General features: G+C 35.9%; 2 protein-coding genes across 5 annotated transcripts in view; one reads left to right on the plus strand and one right to left on the minus strand.

Annotated features, from left to right (window-relative positions):
- Positions 1-12,671: 12,671 nt before the first annotated feature.
- On the minus strand, positions 12,672-15,211 carry LOC132189701 (patellin-3). Its single transcript, XM_059604474.1, has 4 exons — positions 13,940-15,211; positions 13,698-13,822; positions 13,431-13,581; positions 12,672-13,274 (listed from the first exon to the last, which is right to left on the minus strand). Exons 1-4 carry the CDS (start codon positions 15,005-15,007, stop codon positions 13,020-13,022), a joined length of 1,599 nt encoding a protein of 532 aa, XP_059460457.1. The 5' UTR covers positions 15,008-15,211; the 3' UTR covers positions 12,672-13,019.
- A 2,123-nt stretch (positions 15,212-17,334) lies between these two features.
- Positions 17,335-23,389, plus strand: part of LOC132190111 (MICOS complex subunit MIC10) — a 9,635-nt gene continuing 3,580 nt past the window's right edge. Inside the window, exons 1-4 of one of the 4 annotated variants that reach the window (XM_059604999.1) lie at positions 17,342-17,636; positions 19,920-20,062; positions 20,169-20,225; positions 21,208-21,447. In XM_059604999.1, the coding sequence (XP_059460982.1) occupies positions 17,504-17,636; positions 19,920-20,062; positions 20,169-20,225; positions 21,208-21,222 (348 nt within the window). In that variant the 5' untranslated portion in view covers positions 17,342-17,503 and the 3' untranslated portion in view covers positions 21,223-21,447. Of the gene's footprint in view, positions 17,637-19,919; positions 20,063-20,168; positions 20,226-21,207; positions 21,448-23,389 lie in introns of those variants that run through there. The other 3 variants (XM_059605001.1, XM_059605002.1, XM_059605000.1) reach the window with 3 other exon arrangements.

The raw sequence follows: 23,389 nt of genomic DNA on the forward strand, positions 1-23,389 counted from the left end.
AAGGGAAATATCATATTTTGAAATCTGAGACCAACTCGAAGCCATGTGCATTGTCGTTAATATATGTCTACCTACAAACACTATCTCAGATGCTTGCATGTGTATCTGTTGGTTGCCTTGTCTTTTTGTTTTTTTGGGAAATTATTCTTTTCCAATAAACTACCACGCAATGATCATTTTTTCTCATTAATTACCAATTTTACATTACGATCCCATCAAAGTACCATTTTGTTACCAAAACCCCCATTCCGTCAATCAAGGTCGTTAAGTCAGACGGTCAACCGTACTGTTCACAACACTGCTCACGGCGTAAGATACTGTTCATGACACTATTCACAGGGTTGACTATTTGACTTAAAAACCTTGACTGACGGAGGGGAGTTTTTGGTAACGAAATGGTAGTTTAATGGGGTCGTAATGTAAAATTGGTAGTTGATGGGGGAAATGATCATCAAGTGGTAGTTCATGAGGGGAAATGATAAATTTTCCCGAAAAAATATGTATTAAATTAGGAAACATAAATCTAATCTAACTGAACTCCCCTTTTTTTCGATAACTAAATTTGGTATTCATTAGGTGGACTTGTTCACATTTCCTTGGAATAGAATATATATACGTTAACGGCTTCAAATTCTTTCTTTGTTTTTGTGTTTTTCATTTTTAATCTTATCTATCTTTACCCTATAGTTTTCACCACTATATATACGGTGCATGAATGATTTGAAAGTCATATATATCATTGTGATTCCTTGTATATTAGACAAGAAACAAGCAACATGGTGACATCATAGTCCAGCACAAATGTAACGTTGGTAGCGACGATCATGATGATGTTGATGATATTGTCCATGTGTGGGACGTTTGATAATGTTGTAGCAATATCGACAGATTCATTTTTCCAACGTAAGAAGGCAAAGGTGACAATGAATAATGCGCTAGGAGGAACCACACAACTTTAGGCTCACTGTAAGTCAGGAGATGACAATCTTGGTCAACACCAGATTAGCACAGGTGCCAACTACAGCTTCACATTTAGACCAGCTTTGTTTGGGACGACAGAATTCTCGTGTAATTTTTCGTGGGATCTTACAGCTCGTTTATGATCTACGACCATGACAGGGATTATAAAATTTGCAGGGCTTGTGTTTGGCTGATTAAGACTGATGGTCCATGTGAATATAACTATGACACCAAGAAATATGATTTGTGCCATAAATGGATTGATTGATTACAAGAGCTCCGGCCAGCACCGGCGTAAATCAAACTACATCAATCTATCTGTTGGAATATTTTATATTTTCTAAATTTGGTTTATTAATATTTTCCTTAATAAGTTATTTATCTTTATGTTAGAATATTTTTATTCTCCGTTATTATATTTCTTTGTAAGATTTATTCTCTTCTTTAATTAGTTTAGGTCTACTTTAGAGTTTCTTGATCACTACTCATTGTCTCTCTATAAATAGAAATTTATGTAATATTGTTTGATATAGTGAATATACAAGATGTAGCACAAACGTTTCTCTCCGCTTTCACTCTATCTTTTGTTTCTCTTTCATATTTTAGTATTTTATATTTTATATGTATTTCAACATTGTATCAAAGCCTATATATTTCAACATGGTATCATAGCCAAGTTTATGTGGCTTTCAATAAAAGTCTTACGACGTTTTTTTGGTGTTTTATGGCATTCTCTTCTTATGACATTTTTCTTGTGTTTTATGTCTTTCTCCTTCTAACGATCTCCCTATTTTGTTGTGATCCTCGACTCTTTTTATTGGCAAATCTTGGCACAATGTGGTTTGGCCCTTCATAGGATTTTTTAACTGCTAGTTTCCATTGTCCGGCCTCATTGTCAGTTGCTATATAGCAGCTAATCTATATTAGTCTTAATATATTAAGACTAATTAGAGGTTATCCTATTATTTCCACACAGTTTAGTTCCAAAAACAAAAAAAAGGCCGCAATAGATGGTCTATTTGAAGAAATATGTATTAAATTAGGAAACATAAATCTAAGGGGTAATTACTTTTTTCCCCATCAACTACAACGCATTTTCACTTGCCCCCATGAACTATCAACTGTATTACCTGACCCCCATGAACTACCATTTTGTGCCCAAAATTTCATTTCTGACAATCAAAGGTGTTTCAGACGGTCAAAGTGACAATGCGTTGTAGTTCATGGGAGCAAAGTGATAATGCGTTGTAGTTCATTGGGCAAAGTGATGGGCTGACTGTCTGAGTTAACGCATTTGACTGACAGAATTGGGGTTTTGGGCACAAAATGGTAGTTTATGGGTGGAAAGTGAAAATAATTACTTTCTTTTTTCTTTTTTTTTTTTCTAAGTAATACATCAAAGACAGGAGTTACGAAAGCAAATCTTTCCCGCTACGAAGATGGAATTAACATTCTGTTTGTTTGTTTCGGCAAAAAAAATATTTTTGTGTTTGTTACTATAGAAAATAATAGTTAAACTAAATATATTTTTGTTTTGGCCAACAATGTTTTTTTAATTTTGAATTTCTCATTCTTAAACCACTTTACAGTACCACTGTCAAACTACCATCGGAGTTTGCCACAGCTCTGTCGGAGTTCACAAGAAGTTACTGACCGTTTTCTATCATCATTCATTTTCATACAAGCTAAACCTCAAAAAATATTTTATGAGATTTTATTTTTTAATTTATTTCGACAAAACATTTTACAATACACTCCAACATTCAAGCTACATCACCAACACAATGACAATAGAGCCAATTATCAACTACAATACAACAACCAAACTGCCAAAACAAAATATCTACAAACAATATAACCAGAAAACAAACCTATCTATCAGTGCAGGATATAAAGGCCAATACCCCCAAATTGCAACTTCTTTCTTTCTTTCTTTTTTTTTTTAATTTTTTTTTTAATTTTTTTTTAATTTTTTTAATGAGAAACTCCTCCAAGGCAAGATCACTTCGTGTATTCACTCCTGTCGGATAAATTTCGGACCTATTCAAAGCACCATTTTCACGTGGATTAGGTAAGATTCTGGCTTTACTGCACATGCGAGACTCCAAGAAATTGTTTACACCAAAGGAGATTCGAACTTTACCGCCAAGACAAAAATTCTTATTACCATTTGAGCCAACCCCTTTAGGGTTACACATTGCAACATTTACATCAGACTTTCTGAATTTCCTCTTCCATCGTATTCTGTTTTTAACATCCCACACCACATCTTGTAACATTTTCTCCTCATCTCTAAGAGGTTTACCCTGCCTTACACAATATCTGACCACACAAAAGTGAAGCTTCTTTACATACATAAGATCCTGCCACAATCTTTTACTAAACCCCACATCCAAAACACAAATGCTCTATACTTACTCTCAATGCAGCTTCGGCAGAATGAATATTACACACTGCTCTTCACCTCCAAAACCCCAGCTCAAAACTTTCTCCTCAAATCTTTTCAAACCCAATATCCACCCTAAGAAAATTTTGCTCTTGCTGGACCATCAACCCCTCCATTTCACAAACATCTGTTCAATTTTTGCTCTAAACAATTCTAATGATTTTCTTCGGTAAATATGTATACTTTTGAAGTAGGTGGACTTCAATTCACACTTGTCCTCTATGTGGGAGCTGCCCAAATTTCGTTGCAATTTGGTTAACGAATTACAATCAATTTCGATTCCCTAATACACTTTATTATGCGTGCATTACATGTAAATATTATCTTGAAAATCTATTATCTACAAATTCTTTTTTTGGGATAAATAGTTAGCTCCATGCATGGTGAGGGGTGTTATCTACAAATTCTTCAACTTCACTCGGTGGAAAGGAGTTGGGAGCTTTCCCACTTATGAAGCCTTTGAAAACGATGCTTTGGCCACCATACTGATCTGGTAACTGCTCAGGAGAGATATGTACCTGTGGTGCCAATACAATTAAAGGCCAAATGAAAAACACCATTTGAAGCTTAAAATTAGGGATGAAGATAGAGATTCCTAACAATAATTTTGATATCTGGCTAGTCGAATAGTAAATGTAAGAGAAAAAAGTCTAAATTGTATATTCTCATCTCACCACTTTCCCAATATTGGTGTGGCATTGTTAATCTACAATTGATTTTTTTTTTTTTTTACTTTTAATTCGGATTGGTCTAAGGGTGGTTTAACAATGGGGGAATGTTGTTCACCATGTGAAACAACTCTTATGAGTTATGAGACTCATATGTCCAAGCAACTTTTGGATAGCCTGCGTATTTGTTCAGACAGGTGGCCGGGTTTCATAAAGGTTTTTTTACATTTGCTGTTAGGATTATTATATATTCAAATCTATTAATTTGAATAACAAAATACTGAAGATCCAAATTCATTAAAATTAGTGTTGAAATGATACAGACATGATTGATTATATTAAGAGTAGAAGAGTCTACTAGCCCATGCTGCCCATTGATGCAGCCCGACTTGGTGGGATGCAGCGAAGAACAACAATAAAGCAGTGGATAGGTAATTCTAAATCTTGAGTCTATTAATGATCTAAGAATTCTTCTTGAAAAGCTAGATACTCTCTAGGTTTTGAAGGAAAAAAAAGTATAAACTTAACTCTAAGTATTCTCATTGATAAAACTCAATAATAAACATAAGCTAATTTTCTGGAGGCTATAAGCATGTATTTATAGTCCAAAGACTCATAAACCTAATAAAACACGAAATATAGACCCTCAAAACCCTAACCTTAATAAAATAACGAAACAAAGGCTGTTTAAATAAAATAAAGCTACGGTGCCCATCCAGACGGTACTTATGGCCGTCCGGACGGCCATGACACTTAAACGTAAAAAACATGAAATAACATATGCCCGTTCGAACGGGACTTCGAATGGGTTCTTCAGCCAGCTTCATCCGATCTGCATCATTCTCCCCATGTTGGAGAGAATTCGTCCTCGAATTCAGCTGGTTCTTCCCACGGTCCTTCGGATGTCCAATCAACTCATTTCACTCGCCATTCCTCAAGATCAAGACAAGACAACACCCCATGATAAATGTGATGCTCTTCATCATCGACATACCTCGATGTTTGTCGTGAAAGCTCACACACCACTTTGCCGTTTAAATTTGTCATACTTCTCTCGTGCTTCGCCCTTCCCACAAGCCTTGAGAATTCCCAAAGAACTCACAAAAAACTCTTCACTCTTCGATAGAAAAGTTGGCTCCGCCCCATAGATCTCATCACACCGTTAGTTAAAAGTTTTTGACAAGATAACATCTACCCCAAGGAAATCAACTTCCAAATTAAAGACTTCTCTTTTAGGACTTTCATCAAGCACTTGGTGTATAGAACTCACCTCTTCGTCGGGATAGGTGTCATAGATTAGCGGAGAGGCCCAATCTACCGAGCAATCTATTTCAATAAATCCATCTTCCTCCACAACCGATTGATTCTTAATCTCCGCCATCTTCTTAGGTACTTCTTTTTGTGGAATTTTTCTATTTTTTTCTATCACCATAAAATCTTTGGGTTGCAAGCAATCTTGGAATTTCGGTATATCGAGTTTGAACCTACTCACTCGCCAATTGGCATGATCTTGCACAAGGTGCTGACGTCCGTGCGTTTGGCACTCCGCAAACGGGTTTCTAGATCTATTCCCATTGTGACCACCCATGTTGGATATTTGGTAGTGAGGTCTTCAAGTTGATCTCTCATAGCCGTGAATTGATCCTCCATGTGTTGCCAATGTTCAGTGTTAGATTTGCCTTTCGCCTCCATGAATTGCGGTCTTGGTTGGCGACGACAACCGTTCGGCCCACCACCCATGTGCCGTAAACAAATCGCCGGTTGCTCCTTACGTGGTGCCTCCGTGCGTACGTGCACCTTGTTCATGTTTGCACAACGGTTGTTCCTCCCCATTCATGGAAAGTAATTGAGCTCTGATATCGACTGATGCAGCCCGACTTGGTGGGATGCAGCAAAGAACAACAATAAAGCAGCAGATATGTAATTCTAGATCTTGAGTCTATCAATGATCTAAGAATTTTTCTTGAAAAGCTAGATACTCTCTAGGTTTTGAAGGAAAAAATGAATAAACTCAACTCTGAGTATTCTCATTAATAAAACTCAATAATAAACATAAACTAATTTTCTGGAGTTTATAAGCATGTATTTATAGCTCCAAAACTCCTAAACCTAATAAAACACGAAATATAGACTCTCAAAACCCTAATCCTAATAAAATTATGAAATAAAAGCGGTTTAAATAAAATAAAGCTATGGCACCTGTCCGGACGGGAATTATGGCCGTCCGGATGGCCACGACACTTAAACGTAAAAAGCATGAAATAACATATGCTTGTCCAAACGGGTTCTTCTCATCTAATCTGTATCACCCATGAATGTAATTAAGTTTGTGGGGGTGCAAGGGCAATGCCCCTGCCGTACGGTATAAAGTATTTTGAATTTTTTCAAAATACATCCGTACAATTAGGATTTTCTTTTTTATATATATATAATTATGGGTGCCATATATATATATATATATATATATATATATATATATTATATTATGTTGTAACTCTCAATAATTAATAATAAAATATTACGGCCGGCAGCCCGGCACCCATAATTACAATCCCATTAATTAATAGACTAATAGTAAAATATTACGGCTGGCACCCATAATTACAATCCCATAGCATATATATCATTTACTCTTCCTAGGACCATGTATCATGGTGCATTGAAGTGGAGTCTAACATTCTGACTCAGAAAGGTTGACCTTAGATGTTATAGAAAGGAAGACAGTTTTTTATCGATTCCATCATCTTTATAGCAATCAGATGAGCAATTATGGTCCATGGAGACCAACCAAAGTTAAGCATGATGATCCCGAAGTGGTGTGTTTCAACGTCAAGTTTGAGTTGTATCGAAGTAGATTAAGTTAGACCTATCAACTTTAATTAACTAATTTTGTATCGAATTTATGAGTCGAGTTAAAAATCAACAGCTCTAAGTAAGTGTGTAGGGAGAAATTAATAAAGATTAAATGATTTACTAACATGTAGAGGACTTGGGCGGTTGTGAACGGTCCTGCAAACACGACATTGCTCCTGGTTGTCCCATAAACAAGCAAAAAAAGAGGATAGAATTTTGAGATCCCACTTTATTTTTAAAAGTTTAATATGTGGAATAAAATTGAGTTAATTATGTTATATCAATAATTTAAGTTTATTATTTCTACTTCACCTGGGATTTAAACTCCAAAATGAAAGGAATAAAAAAAAAAAAAAAAAAAGAGCAGAATTGAGTTATGACCTGTTTGAGTGTGCATTTGAGGGGCTTAAAAAGTGTGTTTAATACTCAAAAAGTTTCCAAGAGGTAGTTCAATCGGCTGGGACCACGCCTAATAAAGTGGAGGTCACTAGTTTGAATTCCTCTTCCCCCTCTTGTGCGGACACATAAAAAATAAAAAAAAAATCTCAAAAAGTCTGTTTGAAGAAAAAAAAGTACAATTTTGGTAAAAAAAAAAATTGAGCAAAGGGTTCAAAAAGCCTAAAATGACCAAAACGCACTTTTAGCAAAAAATTAAAAAAAAAAGTTTTTGCCAAAAATCACATTTTTGACTTAGGGTTTGTTTGGGAGTGCATTTTTAAAGAAATAATCTGCGTTTCTAAACCAAATCACAATTTTGGAGTGTTTGGAATTGCGATTTTAAAAACGCAAATTTTAAAATCGTGGAAAAATCCTCGATTTCTATAAGCTGATTAAGGAGTGCTTATTTGAAAAAGTGCGAATTTAAACCAAAATCACAATTACGTTTAAAACAATATTTGGTGCAATATTTACCTATTTGGCCATGAAACCGCAATTATATGCTAATGTTATCCAAACACCCAATTGATAAAAAAGTACTTCTTAACTTGTTTTACCAAACGATTGTGCGATTTTAAAAAGTAGCGATTTTTAAAATCGTATTTATCAAAATCGCACTTCCAAACAGACACTTAAAAGTTCTATTTTTCAAACACTATTCCAAATATGCTCTTAATAAGTAAGAATAAGATCGAAGCGAATTTGGCTTAGGTGCTTGAAAAAATACTAATCTCATATAATTTTTTTTAACGGTACTAATTTAATTTATTTTTTGTACCGTACAAAAAAATACAGAAGATTTTTTTTTTTTAAACGGCACCTAAGCAAAATCCGACCGAAGCAGCATCCTTGGCTACCTGTTTTGGGAGAAAACCACGGATAATTGTCCCGGAGCAATTAGAGAAGCTGTAGGGTAACCTGGAACTCCGGTTTTCCGGGTCCCAGAAAATTTTTGAGGTCGTTGACTCGGAGGATAGTGTTGATGCCGTTGTATGTTTGGGTTGAAGTCAAGATTTCTTACAGTCTTCTCCAACAACTGAATATAAGCTCTAATGAACTTACGGCGACCCTCTTCGTCGGAGAATGTATTGCGGTAAAATTCATCGTCCAACAATTCATCGCAGTAACTAGTGTACCAAAGCACTGGATGGCCTTGGTTGTCGGAGCCATGCCAGAAAAAAACATTGTCGAAGTGGTTGCCGAGATTTTCGTGGAGCAGATGGACATGCACCTCGTGATCATCTGGATATGAAGACGATGATGTAACTTGATGATTGTCTAGGACCTTTTACAGGATCGAGCCACTTCAAACTTTGAAATTCTAACACGAATTGAACACGAAATTAATGAGTTAAGATTGACAGGCCTAACTTAGTATAGTCTTATACATATACAACAATACAAATGAACCTGATACGCAATATTTAGAGCGGATTATCTTTGACACAGCCTATAAACTTAATACGAACTCAAAACGAAATTAATAAATTATGGATAAATTATTTGATCTGTTTAATTGAATATGTCAAATTATGATTAATTTATATAATTTTATATTCATTTGAATATGAATTACTGTCCTTCAATACTAGGAAGAGTGAGCAGGAAGAAGAAGAAGAAAATGACATATTTTTATGGCCACCTAGGAGCCCATGAACCCATGAACTCAAGCATATATAGACATGGCCCAATTACCTTTTCGAGTCGATCTAATTTGAAAACCCCCGACATTTTATGATGTGGCCATGTGGGCTGCTAACATATTTTTGCTAAATGAAAGAAACTATAGGGGCCATTTGTGTCTCTAATGTTACTTAATAGATCATTTGATGGATGCTAAAACGGGCCCTTAAAAAAGGTCCTTTAATATAAAACAAAAATAATACAAGATTCCTAACCAATAGTAATCATTTAAGCATGTGAAATCAAGACGGAAAAGCATTTGATTAGATGATATAAAATTAGAAATTTTTTAGCACATCAAAATTTATATTGTTGTCAATAGAAATATTTGATACTAAGATAAGCTTTTTCAAAAAGAGGTGCAAAGAAAATGATTGCAAAAATGTCCCGTTCCCAAAGGTGGGTGGACAAAAGGCAAATGGAAAAAAGATGTAAGGTCACCAACTATAAACCTAACAATAGAAAGCTAACAATTCAATTCACTCATTGGATACAGGGTGGTTTGAAGACCTAAGCATGAGTAATTATAACTTATACCAACATTTCAAGATGGATTGTAACATTTTGAGATAGCTAAGGGCACCTTTGAGTCCGACTTTCCCACCTTTTTCATATTAAAACTAGTACAAAGGGTTCAAATATTTGTTGAGATAATGATGGATGGATTCTGATGTAGTAAAGTCTTGGGTGAGACGGATTAGCTCAATTGTACAAGAGTATAATTGAAACTCTCAAGAGAAGGGGCCGAATAGCTCGTTCAAACGAGCTTCTCAGGAGTTTGATCCGAGACGACCGGTTGCACTATCATCCAAATGAGAGTGCGATCAAAACTCCTTGGAAACCTTGCCGAAACGACTGGGTGTACTCTCATTTGAACAAGAATTTAACCACGACAATCAAGACAAGTAGACAACGGTTTGAGTAGATTTTCATTTGATCTTTGGTAGTTGAAGTATAAAAGGAAATGATTCTCCAACACACAAAAATGCTAACTCAATTTCCATTAGGATTCATCCAAATTCCATGCCAATGATTTATTTCCCTCCTTAGATTAGAGTTAATGAGAAATTGTTGAGAAATTTGTTAGTATTTCCTTCCCTTAATTCCCTTAGTCTTCTAACTTTAGGACTTAAGAGACTTCCCTTCTTTAAGTTGCAAGCATTTTCAATAGTTGAGAAATTGTCATGTTTAGATTAATTCTAGCAATTAATTTATTTCCTTTTGAAGCTTTGAATTTACTATTATAAAAGAGCCTTGAATGTAACAAAAAAGAAGAGCTTTTAATAATGAAATATTGAATCAGGAAAGTGATTGTTTTTTTGTTTTTTTCACTTGTATTTATTTAGAATGGAAGACTTTATTGCTTCTTTTAGTTTCCTATCACGCTATCTGCTTCCCTAGATAAGAACTAAAATGCAGATTAAGTCTAAGATTGGACTTTGGCAACATACAGTCTGGAATTGTGATTTCAATAAGTGCGATTTTAAAAATAGAGTTTTTGAAATCTCTACTTTTTAAAATCGTAAAGGCGTTTGGTAAAACATGTTAAAAAATATTTTTTTATTAAATATTTGTTACGTGAATTCATGATTTTAGTTTAAATTCGCATTTTTTTTTTCCAAATAAATACCCCTTAGCCTGCTTATTGAAATCGCAAATTTTTTTCCTATTTTAAATTAAGTGTTTTTTAATTCGCAATGTCAAATGTCTTATGATTTGCGATATCTTTTAAAAAAGTAGATTATTCTTACGAAATCGCAATCCCAAACACACCCATATTATTAAAAAGTAAAAACAAATGATATTTTTGTTACACGAAAAAGAGCATGAAAAGGAACATGCGTTCGTATGTATTTTAATCTTCCATCTGTTCATGTGATAGGAACATTTCAGATTCATCAAAAATAAAATCCTTAAAAGAAAACGTTTTCAAAAAAATACAAAATTTTCCAGTAAACATTCTCTGTAAGCACAAATAGAAACTTCTAGACGTTTTCAAAACTATTTTAGGAAACAGAACTTTTATAAATGGAAAGTATATAATAAAGGATTCTTTCCTTCCCAGATGATTCATAGAAAAATGTCCCAAACACATTGACCGGTGAAAACGAATCGGAATTTCTTTCTTACAATTAGGGCACCCGAATTTCACTTGACGGGTGAACCCAGCACCCTAAACTGCCCGGGGAGATGGCAATTACTCCTTGTTGCGTAATCAATTCAGGTAAGATCTCAAATGCCTGGTGCAATTGGCTCTAGAAAATGTCCTTTTGTCAATGTACATAAAAAAGAACATTTTCTATTCTCCAAGATCTCAAATGACTGGCCAAAGGCAACAAATCATTTTCATGTTCAACTCTTACTAGTTTAGCTTATCCAAAGTTACCTTGTCAATCACGCTAAAGAGTATTCTAATTGAGATGGCAAATGACAATCAGCTTGATTGTAGGACCACATGTCTCTCGCATTTGCAAAGGGTGTCTAATGAAGTAATGACGTTGATTATAAGATAACGACTGAGCTGGGGCGGTAATTGGGGACGTGTGGCAATCTTCAACTTGTGTCATGTGCGCACAAACAAAAAAGAAGCGAAAACAAGCAGAACACAAACCAAAGCCTAAGAAAACAAGCAAAGTGCATAGTTAAAAATTCTCTGAATTTAAATCCCGTACAATAAAACTCTCCTGTTGCAGGTCCCTATCCAAATTCTCTCTCTTAAACTCCACCACATGAACGGTAGGTTACTTCAAATTATCCTAATCTTTTTATTCAAATCATGTAGAGGACCAATCCTATCTAGAAATCCAACCTACAATTTGTTCTTTTTCCAAATCATTGTGTTATGCTACTTTACAACTCCTCTTGTAACTTTTCGTTTTCTATTTGGTTTTAAATTGATACATAGTACGGAGTGCTCTAAACTCCATATTTTTTTTTAAAAAAAAAGAGTAATACAGTCATCGTCACCAACAATGACAACAAGAACAACAAAAAGTCAATATATGCAAGCAATTTTTATATGATACACAGAGAGAAAATAATATACAAAGAAACTAGAGAGATTTTTCACCCATTTATGCAATCACTCTCTATTCTCAGTTCAACAGAATACAACAGTTGAACCAACCCACAAGTAAATTCATTGAAATGTGAAGACAGAGAAAGAGAGAGAGAACATTCTGAGCATATGTCATGAACATCTATGATTACTAATCACAAATATAAAGACAACTGAGGCAAAACCAATATGCCTGAAAGCAAATGAATAGAATTGCAAGCACGCATCTAATGATACTAAAACTAGAGTACTGAGCCACCATTGCAACCAAAACTAAGAAGTTGGCATTCTATGAAAGCAGGCATATGGCAGCATCATTAACAGAGCAAATTAAAGACCAAAGAAAAAACCAGATGGTGGAGCTTGGCATGCATGCAATCAAATTAAAAACTGAATTACTACCACTTAACTCATACATTTAACTTTCAAGCAAATGGATGTCAAATCTTATGAACCAAATGAAGATATACATATGCCAACCAATAACATTTTGGCATCTTTTGATTAACGTACTTCAGATATCAATGCGGTCCAACCATCCAAACAGTTTCAGACTTCATCCATATAAAAACAAAGTAAAACCCAATTGCATAGGGGCACAAAACTTTACAACCACAATTCACTCCAACAGCCCTTAAATTTGTTCTGTCTCCCAAACTGACTGATATTTGTAGTACTGCATATTACAAACCAGACTCTTCCTAAAACTACAGGGGAAGTAATTGTATATTCAAACCCAAATAGTAAATTTCCAAGCCTAGAGTAAACACCAATCAACAGGTACAGTGATCAAGCCAAAATCTTCGATGAACATGAGGACGATCAATTAACGATGACAGGCGGAACTTGTTACTCTTAATTTTTTCATATTGTGCAAGAAAAGTTCAGAGACCTTTGAGCTAATTTGAAATCCTCAGTCTAAGAAGGATTTGATCTTGAACCTGTAAAGAAGATTCTTCTTTTTTGAGGTTGGGTTATCGACCGTGAGCAATATTTTGCCTAGTTCAGCAACCTTAAAGCTGTTAGACACCACTGGTTCATCAGTTGGGGTCTTCTTCCTAGCTTTGTGTATAACAACTGTATATCCATCTTCAGCATTAGGCACAAATTCAGCACTATAGCTCACCTCCCAGCCCACAACCCGAAGCTCCCAAACAAGGATGCATTTCTGTAATTTACCCAACGTCCAATTAGAAAAAGGATAACTCCTTCATTCATCACCAATCATGCATATACAAGCCAAACATTACTAAATAACAATTTAAATTAGATGGAGTTATAAACAAAAAGAAGGCAGACAGTAAAGTTAAAAATGCAATCAGACCTCATAAATTATGATTTCCACCGTTTGCTTAGTTGCTGGTTTTACAGTAACCGCCGTGACCGGATCAGAAAGGCTGAATTCTGGGTTGCAATCACAATAATCGACACTCAAGCCACCATATTGAACTGGCACGAACTCAGGAGATACGTATCTGATATACCAAGACCAGTTTGAAGTTAAAACCAAGCAGCCACCAAGAAAGAAGTTGATAAAAACTAATTACTAAACTCAAATTCAGCATCCAAGATATTCAAATTCTCTACTAACTTGAAAAGGGTTGCAGCAGATTTCGATGGCCCTGCAAAAATAAACTTGCTCTTGGTCCTCATGGTCAAGAACGGACTGATCATCGTATAGAACGCAAGATACCACCAAGGAACATTGATAAACACCTTAAGAAATCAATGCAAAATGCTCAAATTCATCCAATCCCAAAGAATCCAAAACAAAAATATACCAAGAAAAAACATAACGAAAAAGAAAAAAAAAAAGAAGGGATATATATTTACCTGCTTGGCTACAAACTCGGGATAGTTGTCCTGAAGCACATGAAGAGCCTGCTTGGTGGCCAGCCTAAGCTCGCGCTTTCCAGGTCCCGGAGAGTTCTTGAGGTCATTAACCTGAAAGATGGTGGAAATACCACCGGGGCTAAAATCAAGCTTCCTGATACTCTTTTCCAAGAACTGTATCCTCCACCTCAAGAAATTGCTTCTCTTCTCGTCATCCTCGAACGCTTTTGCATACACATCCTTGTTCTGAAACTCCCCATAAGCATTGTAACACACGGGATGGCCATTTCTATCACATCCATGCATGAAGACCACCTTATCCCACTCGTCGCCGAGATCCTCGTCGACAAGCGCATCGATACCGAACTCCTTCCTCCATTTGAGTGTGTTACTGATCATGACGAAAGCATCCTTCACCTTGAAGTCCCTGGCTTGTAAAAACTTGAGCAGAATCACATCGGTCCGATCGTCCTTCAGGAGAGGAACCCCCCAAATGGACACTTCCTCTGCTTCTTTTGCCACTTCTTGGGCTTCCTTTTCTGGGTTCTCTTCGATTCTCGGAGTGGGTTCGGAGGGTGCAGCCGGAGTAATTTCTTGCTTTGTTTGTGGTGGTTGTGCGAAAGTGAACCGGTTACTGTTGATAGCTTCTTGGACGAGCTGCTTCAGCTCTTGCACAGTCTTTCGATGTTCCAGAGCTTTTATCTCCTTATTTGCGAGTTTCACCAGAGACTCGGGCTGTTTCGACTCCGGCAACTCAGATCCAACCGCAACACCATCTTCCTTGGTAGCAGAAGTCTTCGCCTCCGCCTCTGCCGCCGCAACTGGCGGCTCCGGCGGAACTTCCTCTTCTTTCTCCTCCTCCGCCTCCTCCACCACCGCCGGCGGACCCGACTCCACCACTGGCGGTGGTTGTGGCTGTGACTCCTCTTTCTCAGTCACAACCTCCGACGCTGACTCCGTCACCACCACCGAAAACGATGCTTGTACTGGTGCTGCCGACTTGTCTTTATCAGTCGGTTGGTCAGACGGCGGTGGTTCCGGATGTGGGTTTGGTGTTTCATCAGCCATTTTTGGTGTAAATTACACCGTTAAACAGCGCGAGAGACAGACGGAGAGAGAGAGAGAGAGAGAGAGAGAGAGAGATAGTGATGGCCGAGTATTTTGGGACAAAAAGAAAGGGAAGGGATGAGAGTGTTTTGTGTTTTTACTCGTACCACTCTTTAAAGCTCTCACCACAGCATGTCAGTCACACGGGGAAGAGTCTGGACTCTGGAGGAATCCTAGGCGGTTTGGGTACAAAATTTTAAGGTCACCTTTTTACCGTTTCAAAAAAGAGTTTCCCTAAGAGAATCTCTTGCCCTATTATACAAATTAATCTTATAAACTGATAATTAATTTCTAGGGTTTCTATAGGGCTAACCAGTGAGATGACGGAGATCGGAGACAGAGAAAAGGGGCCCGCGTCTGTCTTTACGGTGGCTTATAGTGGCGGTTTACTATCAATATTAGCCTTTAGGGCTTAAGAATTCGTTTTTGACTGGTTGGCGGTTCCGGTGGGTACATTAGTAAAGTTCGGTTAAAAGTGAAATAAAAGGGAAACAAAAGGGCTGATATACAATTTTTCCTTTATTTTTTATCTCTTAGATATTTTTGTATGGCACTTCAAAAAAAAAAAAAAAAAGAAGAAGATATTTTTGTATGGGATTTACTATTTAGTTCTCTTTTAGGCATATATGAAGACTAATATTAAGGGCATTTAACAGGTGAGCCGCCCCCTCAAAAATATCTTAAAGTTAAAAAATAATAAATAAATAAATAAAGGGTGACCAACCACTCTCTCATAAAAGCTCCTGTTGTAGTCTCTCCACCCTCTACGCTAAATGCTATAAAAAAAAACTAGGCTACATACACTTTAAGAGATAAAAAGATCGGTATATAGCATTACTCGAACCACGCTTCATAGCAATTTATTTAGCTAAGGAATTTATGGTTGCCAAGTTTTAATACAACTCGCGAACTCAACATGAAATTAAAGAGTTAGGGTTGAGGAGTCTGACTCATTTAATTAAATGAATCGAATTAAAATTGGCCTATATAATCTTATACCCGGAACTGCAAAAACATAATTTTGATAGTTAGAAAAGGAACTCGAACAAAAAAAAGTGGGCTCTCCAAGAAAAAAAAAAAGAATGCAAGCCGGTAATCTCAGCCCTCCCCAAGACCCAAAATTGCCTGAATGAGATTAACACTGAAGCAAAAGTAAATAAAATAAGAAGAAAGTAAAATGGACCACCGATGATGCAACATCCAACAACAATTGATAGAATGCACCATGATGTAACATCGGTCCGAATGTTTTATGCAAACCTCAAATGTGACGTTAGTATCCATAGTATTAAGATATATATGTTTTTTATAATAAAAATTACAAAAATATAAAAAGAAAAAGACGATATAAAAAACAAAAAAAAACAAAAAAGGAAATTGAAGGGGGTGGTCCTTTTGTTTTTTCTCCTTTGTTTTTTTGTGTTTCATTTCGTATATTTTATGGTGGGGTAATTACTTTTTGCCCTTATGAATTATAGTGTCTTGGTACTTTTTTTCATGAACTACCAACTATGACACTTGACCCTATCAAACTATCATCTTATGACAAAAAATTCCATTTTGTTAGTCAAAGAGATTAAAATTGACAATCAACGGTAATGTGCAAATTATATGCCATTTAAAATATTTTTTTTTTTTTTTTTCACTTTTGCCCTTACTTTAGACCGAGAAAATGACGCTTATACCCTCCTAAACCCTAATCCAACACAAGAAAAAAAAGAGGGTAAAAGTGAAAGAAAAAAATTTAAAATGATGCATGACTTGCACATGACCGTTGACCATCAATAACCCTTTTGACTAATGAAAAATGACTTTTTATCATAAGATGGTAGTTTGATAGGGTCAAGTGTCATAATTGATAGTTCATAAGAGAAAGTGCCAAAGGGCTGTAGTTTATGAGGACAAAAGTAATTACTACTTTTATATTTGATTGTTATTTGGTGATGGTTTCGGCCAAAAATTTAAAAGAAAGTCGGAAGCAAACGCTGAAACACCTATTTGTTAATTTTTCTCATCGCAAGTAGTTTTTGGTCAGTTTTTCTTTGCACACATTTTAAGAAAGAGGTCGTGGAAAATGACGTTTATTTAGGCAGTCCGCTAGATGAACTGTTTGGAAAAACGCCTGTTATTGTAATTACAAAAAGATAATGACTAGATTGTAGCCGCGGCGCCGCCCCCTAAGGACTGTTACCGCCATTGCAGTAATTTAAAATGGGCCTTGAAGAGCAAATAGGGCCTAACTTACCAAAAGTCATTAGGAGGCCCATAACATCCCACTAAGCCCAATGTGCGCCATTCTCGTACGGACGATTCTTGTCCCCAATTTGGCGAGAGAATCCACAGAAAAGCAAAGCAGGAGGACGAACCGAAACCCTCACGAAGCCCGTTACTCAGAAGTCAGAAACAAAGAAGGAGCAATCAATTCAGAGTTGAGAACAAGTAGAGTAAGAGAGGGGAATGGCGGAGAAGAAGGAGATCGTGCCGCCGAAATACGACCTGGACGCCAAATGGGACGCGTGTCTCGATCTCACGGTCCGCCGCGTAGTCTACTCGTCCTTGGCCGGCGCCTTCGGTGGCCTTCTCTTATTCAGTACGTTCTCTCTCTCTCTCTCTCTCTCTCTCTCTCTCTGTTTATGTTTTTTTTTTCTTATCTATCGCTCTCTTTGGCTGCCCAGAAAACTATTGCAGGAACAGAAATGAAAGTTCAATCTTATGAATATTCTTGCTTTTTTTTTTTTTTTTGGTTATCTTCTTTTCTGTGGTTCAAGTAGGGTGATGGGGCTTCTATCGCTTGAAAATCAGAAAATAAAAGGAGAAAAGAGATAAAAGGTTCTACCTGATTGTTGTAGCCGTATATATGTTTACATTTCTCAGTAAACAACATTAATTATTAGGAATAACTGTTCGATTTCCATCCTGTCGCTGAGATTTTAGAAATATTTGAATGTGTGATTATGGCCAATTGCCTTGTGTTGGATTATAGGATTTCTCATATTTACATTGTGTTTATAGGAGCTGTTAGTAGCTACCAGTCAATTGCTTTCTAATGCTTTCTTGGCTGCTCATGCCAATTAAAAGCGTCCAAGTTTTCTGGTAACATCCATTTCCTTTGGTTCTTATTTTTGGAGAACATGCGCATAAGGCATGGTAAATCTTCAACCCTACGTGGGCTAGTAGGAGGCCTATCGGCTTCAGTGCTGGTAATCAATTTTCAAGTAGGAGTAGGTAATGTAGTTTCTTATGTAGGAAGGGCTGCAAGAATGAAAAGCCTCGGGGCTCATTTAGCAGCCCTTTTTAGGGTGGCCTTTTAACAAACAACTCAAAACACAAGTACTCACAAAACACTCAAAACTACTTTTACCTTTATGTCACATCACAACCAAATGCCAATGCTAGATGATATTCGGTGGTGTTGTGACATGTTTTTCTGTATTTACTTGGTCAGACAGCTCCACTATGCGCTCTTTCTTAGATGGCCATTCATTGCTGTTTGTTGTTGTTGTTACTGTTGTAACAGTAGCTGTTGTTTCTTTTCCTTAACTTGTATGCCACCCCTCTTCCTCTAGAGCCCGCATCCCTGTTGCTACCAATTTTGTTCTTTCAGCTTAATACTAGTGGCAGTTAAGGCTACAGTAAGCAACTCTATGACAAGGCAGACAATTTTAAAAAGTGTTATGAGTTCATTTTCTATTTCATGTTTGGTTGAATGTAAAGTTAAGACAAAGCTATTTACGCATTCAAGATCATCTCTTTGTTGCAATATTTTTTATTTGTTGTCATCGAGTGCAGGTATGCTTTCTATTAAATAATCTCCTTGGAGTGCTTCTGATTTTTTGATTCCTATGTACTGCATCTCTTTTCCAACTTTTCTTTTTTGGCTGGTAAAAAAAAAATGCTGGGGGAATGGACTTTATTAGGAAATCTTCATTTACAGCCATTCAAGCTAGTTGGGTTGCATTATTGTATGTAGTATTTAGGCCAGCCCAATCGAATTATACTGGGATTTCTCAGTCTTAGATTTATGATGCAGCAAGGAGAACTTAGATTTAGATTATATCAGATATGAACCAGCCAAAGATGCCACTTTTCAAGCAAATTGACACTTACAAAAGGGTTTAAGAAGAAATCACAGTAATAAACAAAATTATAACAAAGAGAAGAATATAAGATTGAAGTTGGAACAAGAAAATATCAATTTCAAGGCTCCAAAGAGTTTAAGAACTCAGATCTAGGATTTTATATATTAGAGAAGAAAAGGCTGCCTAAAAAGACTCAAAAGAGGCTATTTATAATAGCCTTTAGTAGCCCTAAAATCCAGCGCTTCATCTTTCACAGAACAGATAAATCTTAACCTTCCAACTTCACTAAAAGTAACATGCTAGTCAAGTGACCTTTTGAAAATACATACAACATATAATAAAGAGTATGAGATAATAATAAAGGACTGGTCTTGAGATAGCTAATGGACTAGATAAAATAGACAAGGGGGCCTTATTTGCTTTGGGCTTAGATACTCCTGCATCAATTCAAAATCGTTGTAAATTCATGTATTAAATTTTCCAAATTAAAATCTGTGGTCTAAAATGCAAAATCTGAAAATTCTGAATATTTTCCCTATAGCTAATGATTTATAAGCAATTGAAGGCATGACCCTTTGTTATTTCTATGGCTTGTCTCATTGGCATTGAACTTCAAATGCATGTTTAATCACGATAGCATTATGCATAAAATGTTTGTATTCATTGTTCATCTATGATCTTGCTAGAGGCTTCTATCCTTGGCATAGATGATATCAATGTCTTGGCACTGTTGCTTGTGTTTTCCCCCCTCAAATTGATAATCTTGATCAATGCATTCTGATTTGTTATACTAGGGAGTCCTGTTACTCGCTGGGCATCTGTTGCTTTCGGTGCTGGCGTGGGCATTGGATCTGCGTACACAGACTGTTCTCGTTTATTTGATGGATCTCCTGCAAAGTTAGCAACTCCTGAGATCACAGAGACTCCTGCTCACCAGGTAGGACTTATGTTTTTTACTAACAGAAATTTCCTGTTTGGTAGACATTTCCTTTCGAAAATAATAAATAGATAATTTATGTGAGGATTGCGACATTGCAATTTAGGTTTCATCAAGTGATTTGTTGGCAGCTCCTGAGATCACAGAGACTCCTTCTCCTCAGGTAGGACATATGTTTTTTACCAACAGAAATTTCCGGGTTGGTAGACATTTCCTTTCGAAAATAATAAATAGATAAAATTATTTGAGGATTGTAACATCGCAATTTAGGTTTCATCAAGTGATTTGTGGGTGAAGAGTTAATGGGTCTGTTTTTGAAGCTTAGGCTGTTAAATAGGTGAAAAGTGGTCATAATAACAGCAAACTATAACTTAATTGAATGTAAAAGAGTTGAGAGTAGTTTGGGATCGCTCAAATCTAGAAATATTACCTGGGTACTGCTCTAATTAGCACTTTCAAGATTACTGGAAGCAAGACTATGAAAGTTATAGGCTTGCAGAAGTTATCCTCCAAACAAATTTATGGGCATCTCAAAGTTAGAAATTGATTAGAATCTAATAAACATGGTTAAAGTAGGTAAGTTTTTTAAAACAGGATAGACAAGCAACATGCTGCCGGAAACTAAATTTGGTATGAGACTTTTGTAAATTTCATAGTATCTTTTGATTGGGGGTTAACTACTTGATTTAAAGTTTAGAGAGAGCCTTGCAATTGAGCCCAAAGTTCATGGTGGGAAAGAGCAATTTACCCTTTATATTCTATTGTTTTTTATTTATTTTTATTAAATCCCTACCTTCTATTATGACATGATATGTGTATCCGAACATAATTGAGAAATTTTGGACATAACACTAAGGAAAGAGGAAATATATCAATCGAGGGAAATCTTGGTGTGGGGACAAACTTACATTGATGCGGTTAATGCCATGCACGTTATTAACTGATGCAGAATTTAAGCTTTCTAGTGTTTTTTTTTTTTGGTAATATATATGAAGTAGGGCTTGCTCACTCAGTAAATGACGCGGGATCAGTAGTTAATTATATACTACCTTTAATGCTATTACTTCATTATTGTTTTGCACGCATCATATGCCATCTCAAAGAAGAAATTGTATGCTTATTAGGATTTTTTCCCCTCCTTTCAGGGTGCCCAGGACTGAGAATTGATTCTCTCCAAGTTACTCCCAAGTTGGCTGGGCAAAATCAGAGTTTTCTTGAGATTTGTGGTTTTTTTTCACAACAATGGCGTAGTACAAACATTGTTCTTGATGGATAAATGATAACCTGGTGTAGTCAAATTCAAGTGTCTTTTGTTTTGTAATCCTATTTTCTTGAGAGGAATTTACTTTGGGTAAGAAAAGGAAGAAATAATTGCTTTTGTTGCAGTGTTGCATCTGGTGTTTCATCCATCTACTATTGAAATAGAGGCCGAGGCGGCTGAAAGATGAAATTGTCCCGGACAAACATGTTTTAATTACTTTCACTTGCATTCATTCTGTTTCAAGGAATGTGTATTAGAATTGGGAAAATGTGTATTATAACTTTTACTATATTCCTTACAAACCAACGTGGCAATTTATAATTGGTGAAAGATTTGGCTTAGGTGCTGTAAAAAAAAATTACAGGAGACGTACTGTGGTTTTTTCAATGGTCCAAATTTAATTCCAAGTTTTTCATGAAAAAGAGAGTGAAGTTAAATATAGATTTTTAAAAAAACTACTAGAGATCTCCTCTAGTTTTTTTTACACCACTTAAGCCATAAGCCAAATCCGTCAAGGATTGGATTGCATGTCACTTGGTGAAATGATTAAGAGTATATGGTCAATAAGTTAACAACTAATTAATTAAATTAACAAGTCAAATTTTTTACTTAATAATTTTAACAGCTATGGACTATTACGCCAATTTGTAAGAAATTTTATTTTGCAACACCTTTTACCCATGCCTTAATACTATGAAATTTATCATCAAATTGATGTCCCATTAACATTTAAATACAAATACAGGCTATGCACAAGCACCTTCATAATCTTTAAGTGGATATCTTTTCACAGCTCATATAAAAGTCTCCATTCTGAAGGCAAATGATACCTCAATTATCCAAGAACTGCTGGCAGGGACAAAGTGAAAAATCTCCCACTATTCACTTGATGGAGTATTGCAGATAACATGAAACCCCAACACTCCTATTGGTCAAATGATAGAAAATTGGATTACCTGAAGGTTTTTGAAGTAACAGGTTCCTTAATGTATATAAACCTCCAGAACTTCTATAACCCCTTTCTTCCTCGGGATGCCCAATAACAAAATTAAACTAATATTTGTGTTCTTCACTGATAATCTATCAAAGCGAAATGCTATCCATTACCTGATTTTTTTAAATCAGATGAATACTGAACCATCTTCTCTTTCAACCTGAGATGCAAAAGAAGAAGGGTAGATTATGAGATGGTTTATTAATTTGCAGTGGAGAAAATGTAAGAGCTAGAAATGGAATAATGCATAAAAAAGAAAAGAAAAGGGAGTAGCAACAGTCCGCTTTGGATGATTACAAACACAGCAGATTTGACTAAACTTGGCAAATTCAGAATAACCTTATTCTTTCACTAGAAGTTCTGCAAGCAACAGATGAAAGTAACAATTCTAAACAAAATTATGGAAAGATCAACTTTTGACAAGTCCTTCAAACCACATGGATGCCTGAGTTGTATTACATATTTAAAAGGAAAAAAAAAAAGAAAAAAAAAAAAGAAGGATATTAAATATACGTTACAAATGTTGCTTGTGCTTTTAATAGGAGCAAAAAAAAAAAAAAAGATTGAATTATATGCACATTGCCAATTTAGCAGCAAAAGTGAGAAAAGCCAACGACTTCTTTTATACGATTTGGGCATGTTGTGCCAGTAGCATCAAACAAAGTACATGTTGAATACCACTGTGGAGATAGAAACAAAGCTGATGAGTTTATCAAGATAGTTACCGTTGGATGAGCTTGCTATTGACAAATCCAACTTGTCAACAAGCGCAATGAACTTCAACACCATCATGGCAGCATGAGAAAAGTTATAGGATCATGAAACAGTTATGGTGCTCTTATCATTCATTGCGAACAGAACCAAGCCTCAAAAACAAACTACTATTTACTTGTTTTATACGGGAGAAAGGCGTCTGTTTGCGGCACGACAGAAGTTATTGACTGTTAAATTAAAGAACAAAGGTTCTGGAGAAGTATATCAAGGGAATGATAAAGATGACCTCATATATATTACCCATCCTTCATTTTACGTTTTGCATATGGCCATTCAATTCTCTAAGATATACATACTC

The sequence above is a fragment of the Corylus avellana genome, chromosome ca8 (genome assembly GCF_901000735.1).
Source record: "Corylus avellana chromosome ca8, CavTom2PMs-1.0".
Lineage (NCBI taxonomy): Eukaryota > Viridiplantae > Streptophyta > Magnoliopsida > Fagales > Betulaceae > Corylus > Corylus avellana.

What these genes read in the sequence shown, in the direction of transcription:
- LOC132189701 (XM_059604474.1), bottom strand. Translation starts at nt 15,007, where the DNA reads ATGGCTGATGAAACACCAAACCCACATCCGGAACCACCGCCGTCTGAC. An exon ending in TCTGCTGCAACCCTTTTCAA is followed by an intron (nt 13,582 to 13,697) that starts GTTAGTAGAGAA and finishes TTGGTATATCAG; the next exon opens with ATACGTATCTCCTGAGTTCG. An exon ending in TGGAAATCATAATTTATGAG is followed by an intron (nt 13,275 to 13,430) that starts GTCTGATTGCAT and finishes GGTAAATTACAG; the next exon opens with AAATGCATCCTTGTTTGGGA.